This window comes from Myotis myotis, unplaced genomic scaffold, assembly GCF_014108235.1.
Source record: "Myotis myotis isolate mMyoMyo1 unplaced genomic scaffold, mMyoMyo1.p scaffold_m19_p_5, whole genome shotgun sequence".
Lineage (NCBI taxonomy): Eukaryota > Metazoa > Chordata > Mammalia > Chiroptera > Vespertilionidae > Myotis > Myotis myotis.
The window spans coordinates 81,295,737-81,308,793 of NW_023416357.1; the positions used below are offsets into that span (position 1 = coordinate 81,295,737).

Sequence of the window (13,057 nt, forward strand, 5' to 3'; positions counted from 1 at the left end):
TCTCCCACCACAGCCCCCAGCTTATTCCTGCTCAGTCTAACTGAAGGACCCATTGCCAATAGTCCTCACCTGCTGGAAATGGCAGATACGCATCCGAGGGCTCGGGGCCTTTCCCTCCACCTCCACAAACCTTGGGCTTCTGACCTGTCCTCTGCCCAGGGATACTCACCGCTCTGCAGGTCAGCCCTTCCTCTCTCACCTGCTCAGGGGACAGCGGCCACAGCCCTCTTGTTCCAGGGCACTGGATGTTAGCTTGTCTTTTTTCCTGTCAGGGCTCATGGCAGACACGAGATTGAGTCTCCAGGAAGCAGGGTCTGAGACAGTTCCAACATGGAAGATGTGCATTTGGGACGGTTCTTAGGAGTGATGCCTGTGGAAGGAAGGGGCCAGAGCAGGTGGGTGTAGAAGGAGCAGTTGAGCTGTGATGCAGGCCCAGTGACAGCTACCAATGACCTCCGGGGAGCTCTGCAGCTGGAATGGTCCTTCAGAGTCGTCCTGACAAGCAGGCACTGGCTGGGGTCTGCCCTGGGAAGCACCGGGCCATGGGCGAGGCAGCTCTGGGCAGCTGAGGCAGCACTGGCAAGGGACGCTGCGGATGGATGCCTGCTGACAGTGCTCTGGCAGCTGGGGCTGAAGGCCCTTCATTGAAGGGGATCTGGGTGGCACAACCCAGTGTCCACCACACGTGGCAGGCCAGTGTGGGGAGGGCGGGGAGCAGGGGTTTTCTCGACATGATTCTATTAAGACAGCCTAGATTGCCTTTGTGTTTTGGGGCTTGTCCGCTGGGTTTTGGGGATGCAGTGCCGGACTCCACATTCGCCTGGTCATGTTTCATCCAGTTAGATTTGGCTCCTTGCTCAGGGCTGGGGAGACCTACCTTGGATCCTGACTCTCTCCCAAGACCTAGGCCCCTGTGTCTGCCAGCTCCTGGTCTTCCACAGTTCCTTCAGGAAGGCAGCCTCCATCGCGGGCTGCTGCTTGGGCCTCTCTTGGTGGCATGGCTGCGAGTGGAGACCCAAGCACTCTGGGCCGGACTTCAAGTCAATATGGCAATATGGCCGAGTGGCTAAGGGGCCAGCCTTGGACATCTCACAAACCCTTTCCCGTGCCTCAGTTTCTTATCTGTAAAAGTGGAATAATGACAATCCTTACTGTCCAGGGTTGTGTGAAGATGAATGAAGGTCTGACTTGGAGATAAGACCCTATCTCCAAATATATTCTGAAGTACTTGGGGTTAGGGCTTTAACACATGGCTTTGGGGGCATACAACAACAGTATGTGAAACTGCGTTGCCAACCATAAGGCAGGTCTTGGGGTGCTGGATCTGACCGACTCCCCGAAGGAGAGTGTCTCTGTATGAACAGGAGTCGGGCTGGCTTTTGTGCCAGAGCTGTATGCTCTCCTCGAAAGGGGCTGTTAGCTGGGTCATCTGCCTACGTCTCTGGGGATCAGCCAAGGACCCATGGGATCTGCTTCATGGGTGTGACCTCAGTCATATGAGGCCCGCGTTATCGTCCATCAGTTTAGTCATTCGTCACAAACATAGGTTCTCCCAGAGATTCTTCAGCTTAGCTAGCAGGCAGATTCCCTGGAACTGACCTCTCTGGGGGTCAGGTAGGAGAGGGCCAGGTACTTAGAATGAGGGCCAGGTGGAGAGGGGCCTGAAACTGGACACCTCCAACATTGAGGTATGTGGCTGCAGCCACGGGTGCAGAATATGCTAGGACCCCAGGCCTGCACAGCAGAACCTCAAAAGCAGTTTTTTGGTGAGTGAGTGTGGGCGGGAGAAGGTCCTCCTGGAACATAGGGCCTGGGGTCAGATCAACACACCTTAAGGAGGTCTGCCCTGGGCCTGCTGTCCTCAGGAGCCCGGCTGTAGTCTTCTGGTATGAGAAGGGCTAGGGCAGAAGTATGCACCGGGCCTGGGGAGCATGAGGTGAGTGTACTTTCCTGGCCAGGGGGTCAGAGAGGGCTCTCAGGAGGGGTTGGAACCTGAATGGAGACTGGTAGGATAAGAATTGGCCGAATGAGAGAAGGTGGGATGGCATGCCTGAGAGGACAGTGTGACAGTGTAAATGACAAGATGGAGTGTGGTGGGAGGTGGAACCTGGGAGGTGGGTGGGAACTGTGGGGGATTGGGAGCTAAGCAAGTTTCAGGAAGGGAGGTAACAGGGCAGGGTTGTGTTTGCGGGAGCGCCCTCTGGTGGCAGGTAGAGGGAGACCAACAGTGCTGAGGCTGAGGGTAAAAGGTGAGCATGACTGACTGACTCAGGACCATGGGAAGAGGGTAGGGAAGGGTGCAGGAGGCAGACTTGTCTGACATGGGGGCTGATTGGCTGGCCATGGGGAGTGAGGGAGGAAGAAGGTGGAGTTCGGGGTTAGGGGACCTGGGGCTTAATGGTGCTGGTCACCAAGATGGAGCGAAGTAGGGTTGGATAGTGGTGGGCTCAGTACTGATCAGAGTGAAATGGTGTAACTTGAGGTGTCCCATGGGTTATGATGAAGTGTGACCCCTGTCCAGCAAGTGGAGCACATATGAGAGGAAGCATTGAGGTGACTCCCCGGGGTGGGACAGGGAATGGGGCAGATTGGAGAGGGAGGGCACTGTCAAACCCTGGGGCCTGGTTTAGGCTCAGAGCACAGGGTCCTAGAAGGGAAGCGTAAGATCAGGTCCCAAAGCAAAGCTCAGATAGGGAAACAGGGCTCAGGGCCTTTGTGCTGAGCCAGGCCTCTGGGGAGGGGGGCTGCTGCAGGGGCGTCTCCCTGGGTGGCAGGCAGCATCGGAAACAGGTTGGGTGGTTATGTTCAGAGGTGAGTATGGGCCAGGGATGTCCTCCTGAAAGCCTCTCCGTTCCATTGTGACATAATTTCCTGAAGCCACTTAGCACTTGTTTTCTCAAAGGACCCTAAATTAAGGATTTCACGGCTCAGCCAAGCCACGGAGCCAAACACTTAGTGAAAGCTGCTGTGGGAGCCCGTGAGCCTGGAGAGCAGGGCCAAGTCAGTCGCTCCTCCCATCTGGGAGTGGGCCTCCTCTCATAAGGGAGGGACCTGGCAGGGAGCAGATCTGTCTCCAAGACTGGGAGTGGGTTTCCCCTCCTGGACCCTCCATGAGAGCTCAGCTGTAGGTGAGGGGAGATGACAAAGAGATGTTGCTGAAATGATACCCAAAGATGAGGCTGCTGAGGGGGGCACCCTCACAGCCTAGGCAGCCAAGGACCAGCTCTGTCACTCTCAAATTCTGTGCTGCTGGACCATCCTTCCAGGAGGGTCATAAAAGGGATGGACATCTCCTGTCAAGCTGGCCTCTGGGTGGAGTGAACTGTAGCCTGTACAACCCTGTCACCTACCACTGACGGGTGTGGGGTGGCCATGGACGGTGGCATGTTGTCACCCCCCAAACGGAAGACATACACACAATGCTCAGGCTACGGGGGTCCTAAGTGGCAGCCAGATTTCCCAGAGCCTCAGGTGTCTGCAGATGAACAGGGTTTTGAATTCCATCCGAAAGCCCCAGAGCCTTCTTTCCTTGTCTCTGCCTGCCTTCTTGGTTGTTTTTGGCCAGGTTTTGAGTTGGGAAGCCATTTACAGCCCATTAAAAGATCAAATGTCTGGAGATGATGAATCGTGGCATTTGAAAATGTTTTAGAATTCACAGCTCATTTCTCTATACAAAGCCCTGACCCAGTGTGATTCAGAGATGGCTGGACAGTCTGTTCCAGACCGCTGGGGGCAGGTCTTGGGGGTGGAGTGCTGTCCTTGGATTGGACCATGGTTCATCCTGAAGAGACTCACACTGAGACGGGGCTGATGTTCCCTGGAAGAAATGAAGGAAGGGCCCCGGCCTGTGATGTCTCATTCATGTTCCAGACCCAGTTTCCCTGAGTAACAGGCAGAGGCAGGAGTCTAGGTTTGTAGGTGCTGGTCCCCTGGGCAGGTAGGCTGGGTCCCCTTCCCAGCTCAGGCTCGGGTTTCAGCTGTGGACAATGAGGTTTAATCTCCCAGTTCAGAGACCGAAATAGTTAAGGAGCTCGTTAACTCAAATTACTCTGTCAACTCAATGCAAAAAATCGGCCGAGAGACAGCTGGTATCTCAAAACACTCATTAGTCAGTCCGGACACTCGTAAGTCAAGGCCCCACTGTACTTCTTTTCCCAGCTGCAAAACAGGAAAGACAAGCCTTAGGCTCTTATAAACATGGTGGGTTTCAGGAGCCAGCTAATCAATACTTTTCAGTTTGTAGTGAGGCATGGTTTACATACCACTACCCTGGACGTGCTTGTCGAGAACTCACAACACCTTGAAAGGTAGCATTTTTCATTGAACTGAGGCTCAGGGAGGGCTTATCAACTTTGCTCAAGTCACACAGAAGGTTGGTGGTGGAACCAGGTTTTGAATGAAGTCTCCTGGTGCCTTTGGGGAGAGGGGCTGACTTTTGTCTACTTTCTCATTTTCTTCTCTTGTATTTTTGACTGTGCCAATATTGGTAGTATATATTTTCATAGAAAGTTGTCAAGATTTTGCTGTAAGATCATACATAATATCCTATATAATAAAAGCATAATATGCAAATCGACCGAATGGCTGAACAGCGGAATGACCATCTGGACTACCATCCGGATGACCATCTGGGACCATGCTATGACACCCACTGGTGCCAGGCCAGCCAAGGCGGGTGCAATGTGATTGGTTGGGGGCCGGCCATCGACCCATGATTGCCCCGCAGAGGGAGGCCCAGGCCACTGGCCGGCAGGGCAATCAATCGGGGGGCTCCAAGATTGCCCCAAAGAGGGAGGCCCAAGCCACTGACCAGTGGGCTGCGGTGGGTGGGGCCTCCCTCTGCGAGGGAATACTGGGTCCAGGTGCCAGCAGCCGGGGGAAGGAAGGCCTATTCTTGCATGAATTTGGTGTATTGGGCCTCTAGTTTACTTATAATTTCTAATCTCTTTTTGGAATGTTTTTTTCTTGTTCTTAATGTGTATGCCCTTTGTTTTTCATTAAGAATTGCCTATTTGAATTTTTTTAAAACTTGTTTTTGGTTTTGTTGATTCACTTTTTAAAGTAATCTATTTCATTAATTTCTGTTTGCATCTTTCTTAGTACCTTTCTTTTCCTTTCTACTTACACTGCCTTCTAATTGCTGTATTTTCTGTAGCTACTTAATCAGCTTTTTGTTGGGCTAATAGAATTTTCTGTTTTACTTTTTTGTGTGGTTGGTCAGTTTTGTGCCCTCTTTCTTGCCTTGCTAGTATTTATCGTCAAATTCAAGAATATGTTTAATTGTATACTTCTCTACTACACTGAAAGTTGCACAGCTTCTATATCCTTTCCTTTACACAAGACAAAAATGTCAGCAACTTTTGCTTCCTTCTGCCTCCTCTCTGCCATCTTCCATATTGCAATCATCTTGGATTTTAGATCTAGGCTGTTATTAAGTCTTATTATTGTTTCTTTGTTCATAATTGCTTCTCACATTTCATATGTTCATCTTATGCCCTTTATTTTATTTTGCTGCAATACATCCTTTAGTAATTCTTTCAGAAAAGGTGACTGGTAACTTTCTGATTTCTTGTGCACCTAACTATGTCTTTTTCTCATTGTTTCCTTTGCAGGAGAGTTTGCCTGGGTATAGAATTCTGGTTTTAAGTATTTCCTCAAGGAGCTTTGAAGTACTTGTGTCGCTATATTCTTGATCCCAATGTTGCTGATAAGAAATCTAATTTCAATTGATTGTAGGTAATCTGTTTTTCTTTTTATAGCATTTAGTAGTTTCTTTTCGTCCGGAGTGTCCTGAAATCCCACCACAATCTGTTTGTTTTTGTTCATCTTGCTTAGCATTCAGTGGGTCCTTTCACATTAAGACCACAAGTCTCTACTTATTCTCAGAAATTTTCTGTATTATTTCTTCAGCTATATACTTCCCTTTGTTCCCTCTGACCTCCCTTGTAGAGCTGCCTTCTAGGTCCCTCACCTCTGCCCCCACATTTTCTATCTTTTTTTCCCTTTGCAGTGCATCCTCGGAAAGTTCATGGCTTAAATTTCCAGCTCATCAGCTTACTCTTTACCTGTATCCATTCTGTTTCTCAAATTGTTGAGCCTTTTATTTTCATAGCCATACATTTCATTTCCAAGATGTCTATTTCTTTATTTCATCATGTTTTTTATGAGTGAAAAATTCTCTTGTCTCTTTGAGGACATTATGCTTTAAAAATTATTTCCATTTATTTGCTTTATTAATTGCTTTCCCCCCTGAGGTGTGATTTATTCTATGCTGAGTTGGTGCCTTTTTTTTCATGGTGTTAGCTTTTTTCCTCAAATAATTTGAAATTCCTGGTATTTGGGGTTTTCCATTAGTTGTCTCTGTTTCTTTGTTTCCTGCTCCGTTGCCTTTTGGAGGGTTGGTGGCATAAGTGAAGGATGGAGAGCGTGCAAGGATTCATTGATCTTGCGAGGGTCCCGGTTTCTCCAGGAGGTCATCAGCTTTTTAGGCATTCTGACCACACCTGTCTCAAACAGGTGAGTCCCATACCTGATTCTTGATACCAGCAGGGATGGGGATCTGGGTCCTGTCTGTCTGGCTCCTTCCGCTGTGGCCCTCTGACAAGAACCTCAGACCCCTGGGGGTCATTTCCCTGCGCAGAGTCCTTCAGTGGCTCCCCGCTGGCTTCATGCTAAGACCCACGTCTGTTCTGGTAGGTGCCATGCCTTTCTTTCTCGAGACTCCTCCCCTCCCTACAGCCTCGGGGCATGTCTGATTGCACTAGGTCCTTGTGAGACAGCTGCATCTCATGGTCTCTCACCTGGTGCCTCTGCTCACACTGCTCCCGCCTCTACTGATGCCGCTCTCATTCATCGTCCCCACGTGTCTGGTCAGCTGACTCGTATCGTTCAGAACTCAGGTTTCTTAAACTTGGGCTGGGTGCCCTGCTTTGTTCCCAGAACTCCCTTCCTCATGATGTGGCTGTACCTATGACCCGTGTTCCTGCAGGTTGTAATCATCTCCTCGTCTGTTTCCCGGGCGGGCAGGCAGGGGTACAGCTTTTTTCACTGATTCCACATGGAGTGTTGGATGACTCTGAGGATGCCAGGGTTTGGTAGCCAAAAGGGGTGGTATTCTTCCTTCCTCTTAGACCTGAACAGAGGGTCTCCATCTCAGTGTGCCTGTACCCAAGAGGACGAGCCCCCCAGGCTTGTGGAGGGGACTTTTGACCAGAAGCTGGCACCTCAGGAACAGTCAGTGCTGACGTGACTGTTGTTCTCCCCACAGGCACTGGTGCCATCACACGGTAACACGGACGGTGTCCTGCCAGGTGCAGAACGGCTCGGAGACAGTGGTCCAGCGCGTGTACCAGAGCTGCCGGTGGCCCGGGCCCTGTGCCAACCTTGTGAGGTAAAGGCCGCAGGGCTGGCTGGCTGGCACTGCCCTTCTTTTCTGTTCTCTTGGATGAATCCAACCCCAGCACAGCTGTGAGGGAGGCGGGTTGACACTCAGAAACAGGAGTCAGGCATGCATTTATGCAGCAACTTCTGTGCATGGGGGCTGGGGGGAGGTATGTGCGTGCAAAGATGAAAGGGATTTGCTCCCCACCCTGGCATAACCTCACACTCCAGTGGGTGTTTGATTAGCAGAAACTCCCAATGGTCAATGAGGGGGTGGGGATGGAAGGGGCGGGAGAGGGCCAGGAGAGGCTGAAGACAGAACCAGCTGCTGAGGGCCTCCAGACTAGAATATGGGTCTGTGATGCCCTTGAAAGTCCAGCCTGGCTCCAGCCCGTCTCTCTCATGAGCCCCACTGTGGACTGTAGCTTTCAGTGGCTCTCAACATTCACAGGGAGAGATTTTTTTTTTTAACTATTGTGTTTTAAAAAATATATTCTATTGATTTCAGAGAGGAAGGGAGAAGGAGAGAGAGAGAAACAGCAATGATGAGAGAGAATCATTGATCGGCTGCCTCTTGCACACCCCCGACTGGGGATCAAGCCTGCAACCCAGGCATGTGCCGTGACTGGGATTCAAACTGTGACCTCCTGGTTCATAGGTCGATGCTTAACCACTGAGGAACACCAGCTGGCTCTTGCTCTACTTTGACCATCACTGCAATCTCTAGGTCATGGGTATATCCTAGGTTTCTTTTCTTGTTTAAAATAGAAATATAATTGACATACAACATTATTTAAGTTTGAGGTGTACCACCAATGGGTTCAATACATTTCTGTACTGCAACACGATGGCTACAGTAGCGTCAGCTAACACCTTTGTCACCTAATGATCTAGACTTCTTGTCATGACAACATAAGAAAGAGAGGAAAGATGACTCGCTTTCATGAGGGCTGGTGCAAATTTGTCGGGATCCCTGTGGTATGTTTTAGTTTAGCTTGTGCACAGGCGTCCACCAAATGCATCATCTGAGGTGAAGATATGGTTGTGTTTGAATGGGTATTAGTCAACATCTCACTGGGCAAGAAAAAGGCAGTTCTCATCATCACATAATAAAGAAACTCTAGCTCCTCCTCGCTCCCTGTGTGCTCTCCTGTTTCCCTTTTCATTTCCGACTATCGAGGAAGGAGTTTTCCTCTTGGCCTGGGAACAGTTCCCTGCCCCCTCTTGCTGTGGTTTGTTCATATCTGCTCTGTGCATGTCACGTCTCCTTGCTGTCCTTACTGTTTTGCTAGCCTGCTATAGGGGTTGGGGCGTGTAGTGAGGTGGGCTTTGGAGTTGTAAAAAACCCCCCAATAAGTGGAGCCACTTTAAAATGGAACCGGAGCTGCCATGCCAGAGGAACTGCCTTGCACATCTGTGTCGCAAGCTTTGGGATGTTAAAACAGCGCAAACTCTGGGCCTGAGCAATCTTGTGCCCCGCCCCTTGGCGCCCCCCCCCCCCCCCACACAAACACACACAACTGTTAGCAAAAATAACAAGAAAGCAGCTATTATGACTACTGGATTGATGACCACTGGACTAAAAATTAAAAACATTGTTTAGAATTAACATCACTGTGTTATGTTATCTGCACCCAAAGAAGTGTCTCTTTTTTAAAAAAATGATGTAAAGGGCACTTTTTTCTTTCTTCTTCTGGCCATGTTTGGAAATAGAGCTTAAGCTCCATCCCAATTCCCTCATGTGGCCGTGACAAGGTGACCAGAAGGGAGGACATGGGGCCACAGCCTAGCTGTCAGAAAGGAGTGGCAGAGCCTGGATGGAGAAGGGCTGGGAGGGTTTCAGGGAGGAAGAAAAATGGCTGTGGAAGCCAAGTCAGAGTGGGCATGAGAGTGGCCCTGACCCCAGGGTGGGGGCAGCTTTTGGGCGTGAGCCTGTGGAGGCAGCCCTTGGAAGGAGGTGCCCTCTGGCTTGTCCTGGTTTAACCTGGCTGAGTGGGTGGGGAAGGGCTAGGCAGTGGGTGGGGATAGGAAGTGAGAGTGGAGGGGCTCTGGGTGACGTGTGATTGGATGCTGCGTGGGGAAGGGCTGCCCTCTGACCCATGTGCCTGTGTTATCTGGAGCCCGGGGCCTGCCTGGGTCTGTGGCCAAGGCAGGAGTGCTGCCCTCATCCCTGGCTGTTTGCTGCCCTCCTGCCTTCTCCTCAGTTTGGGTGTCTGAGTCTGGGCTGGACTCTAACCCATCCCTCTCCCCCAGTCTACTCGCTCACCATAACTGCACCAAGGAAGTGGCCTGGCACAGAGTCGAGCTTAATAAATGGTTGTTAATGGGCTGACCCGATCACCTGGACTCGGGGGTCCCCTCCGTGGAGTTGTGGGGATGTCAGGATGTCCTTCTGGCACACAGGGCTGTGCCACATGCCCGCCATTCAGAATGGGTGATAGCTGTGTCACACCTCTTCCTCCTAAAATGAGTTTAGCTTTGCCTGGGAAAACCCCCACCCAGAGGGCCCCTCCCAGCGTGTCTGGAATTTCTTGTTTGTTTGTTCAGTCTCTCACCATTCATTCGTTCGTTCGTTCGTTCGTTCGCTCATTCATTCATTCATTCATGTTTCCTTGGAAGCTTGGCTGCATGACAGGTCCTGGCTTAATGAGGGTGCAGCACTGTCTGTCTGTCTGTCTGTCTGTCCTTGAGGCGATAGCACATTCTTTAGGGACAAGTAAAGGATGACAGTTAAGTGGTGGCTGGGCCCTATCTGGTTTGGCTCAGTGGATAGAGCTCCGGCCTTGGACTGAAGGGCCTCAGTTTGATTCAGGTCAAGGGCACGTACCTCGGTTGCAGGCTCAATCCAGCCCCCCAATCGGGGCACATGCACGAGGCAACCAATCTCACATCCATGTTTCTCTCTCTCTCTCTCTCCCCCTCCCTTCCACTCTCTCTAAAATAATTAATGGAACAAATATCCTCGGGTGAGGATGAACAACAAAACGAAAACGATGTTGGCTGGGGTCTAGGGTGAGCCAGTCTGCTGTGGGAGGGTCCCTTCGTCCTGATGGCTGCTCAGGGAAGGCTGTTGTGAGGAGGTGACATCTGAGCTGAGGCAGGGCCTCACAGTAAAGGGAGGGAACAGCTGGAGATCCAGGACAGAGGTGGCCACGGAGAGAGAGGCCCCGGGGCTCAGACCCCTGCGTGGGGCTGGGTGATGATGGATGGTGGGGATATGTGAACTGGGAGGGCCCACTGTGCCTGTCACACAGGCCCGCTGCACTCAGATGAGGAGTTGGGGCTTGGCTGGTCTTCCTTTGGCTTCTGCAGTGCCTAGACCCAGAGCCTCCAGTTCAATAGAATGATCTCTCTACCCCTCCTGCTGGCTGTCTCTCTTCTCCCCAGGATGAGAACACCTTGGGCAGTGAGGGCCCAAAGCAGTGTGTAGAGGGCACCAAGGAAGGTGTGAGGGCCCCACCACCCTTCATACGTGTGCCTGGAAAGATCCTGCTAGCTTAGGGATCTTAGCTCTGGATTTTCTGAGGGGAGCAGGATCACTACACTTGGCCACCTGTGGAGCCGTGAAAGATGGAATGTACTTGGGCATGACCAGGAGCCTGCCTGCCTCTCCCCCACGCCGGGCCACAGAGCCGAGTTCTTAAGTCATACGGCCCTTCCACCCAGCAAAGGGGAGCCCCTGTTCTGGGCCCTGCCCTTTAGGGAGACCATTTTGGCCCTCCTCCAGCCATGCCCATCCTGACGGGGCAAGGAGTCCATGAGGCCAGGGGGATGTGCCCATTTCGACCCTGTGGCCTCTTCGAGACCTGGGTACCTGGGTACCTGGCTGAACAGCCCTGAGTGGCATCCGGGCCTGCACTGGCCTCTCCCCTGAATCTGGGGACTGTGCCTGTGGTGGGCACACCCCGAGCCCCAAGGGGCAGGTGAGGGGTGGCTGTTTGCAAGAATGGGGTGAGTGGATGGAGCTGGGACATGAGGGCTGACTCCACACACAGTGTGTGTGTTGATCTAGGGGTAGGAAGAGGAGGAGTGGGGGTTGGGTTCTCATTTGTTTTGATGGTAAAAATGATTATTGGACCCATCTCCTGAAGCTACTGGGGGTTCAATGCCTGTGCTACGGCGTTTCTAGGCCAGTGTCTGGCTTGTGATAAGCCCTGTAGTTGGCTGTGACTCTCTGAGAAGAGATTCAAATATCAAGTGAGAAGCAGTGGCTGGTGAGAGAACACCAGAGCTAGTTTGCCGGCTGAGCGCTTGGGGCACCGGCCTCAGTGTCCTCCTGCTGCCCGCCCCCACTCAGTGCGAAGTCTGGGCGAGGGCAGGAAGAAGGAGTTTCTGCATTTCTGCACAGTTAGATTTGGGGGTCAGAGTGGCCAAAATCCTTGGTGGGGCCTCTCTTTGCAGAGGGCTATGAAGTCATCTCATTACATTCTGATGACATTTTTATGACAAAGTGTGCAGGTGGGCGAAGGGAGGGTGTGGCTGTGAAAACGTGAGTGTAACAGGATCTGGGCAGAGTGAAGCCTATTTGGAATGCATGCGGGGACTGGCATGTGCGCCAGACCCCTCCCTGTGCCCTCACCTGCTCCCCCTGCTTTCCTTGCTTGATTCATTCACTCAACATTCCACAAAGATTTATTGAGAGTATACTATGCTCTGGGGGCGGGGTGAACAGGATAGAGAATTAGACCAAATCCTCTCATGGAATTTACATTCACCCAAATATGAAAACAAGAAGACATATCCCCTCCTAACGAGGACAGGAAATTACAGGAAGGTGGTGTGACTGAGCATGAAGTGGGGGCTGCTTTAGAGGAGGCAGGAGAGAGACTCTGAAGAGATGACATTGATGCTGAGCAGTGAGTGATGAGAAAGAACCTCCGTGTGAAGACAGTTAGTGCAAAGGCCCTGGAGCAGAGAGAAGGTCCGTGTCCAGGAGCAGAACAGGAGAGGAGGAGAGTATAGGCCAGTGATGGCGAACCTTTGGAGCTCGGCGTGTCAGCATTTTGAAAAACCCTAACTTAACTCTGGTGCCGTGTCACATATAGAAAATTTTTAAAAAATATATTTTATTGATTTTTTACAGAGAGGAAGGGAGAGGGATAGAGAGTTAGAAACATCACTGAGAGAGAAACATCGATCAGCTGCCTCCTGCACACCCCCTACTGGGGATGTGCCCACAAGCAAGGTACATGCCCTTGACCGGAATCGAACCTGGGACCCTTCAGTCTTCAGGCCGACGCTCCCACTGAGCCAAACCGGTGAGGGCTAGAAATTTTTTGATATTTGCAACCATAGTAAAACAAAGACTTGTGTTTTTGATATTTATTTTATATATTTAAATGCCATTTAACAAAGAAAAATCAACCAAAAAAATGAGTTCGTGTGTCCCTTCTGACACGCGTGTCATAGGTTCGCCATCACTGGTATAGGCAGAGCTTAAGTTTGACTTTTATTGAAAGCATATTGGGAAGCCATTGAGGGTGTTAAGTAGAGATGAGGAATGACCTGATCAGGGTGTTTGTGTTTAAATTAAACATTTTGAGATCATGGTAAACTCACATGTAGCTGTAAGAAATAACACAGGGAGATCCCGCGTCCTTTTTACCCTGTTCCTCTCAATGGCAACATCTTGCAAAACTATAGTACAGCCCCGTAACCGGGATCGACACTGATGCAG

General features: G+C 51.0%; 1 protein-coding gene across 2 annotated transcripts in view; it reads left to right on the plus strand.

Annotated features, from left to right (window-relative positions):
• COL26A1 (collagen type XXVI alpha 1 chain) overlaps nucleotides 1–13,057 on the plus strand; it is a 167,445-nt gene that overhangs the window by 39,060 nt on the left and 115,328 nt on the right. For both annotated transcript variants that reach the window (XM_036310093.1, XM_036310094.1), the window contains exon 2: nucleotides 7,268–7,390. In XM_036310093.1, coding sequence (XP_036165986.1) covers nucleotides 7,268–7,390 — 123 coding nt within the window. The remainder of the gene's footprint in view (nucleotides 1–7,267; nucleotides 7,391–13,057) is intronic.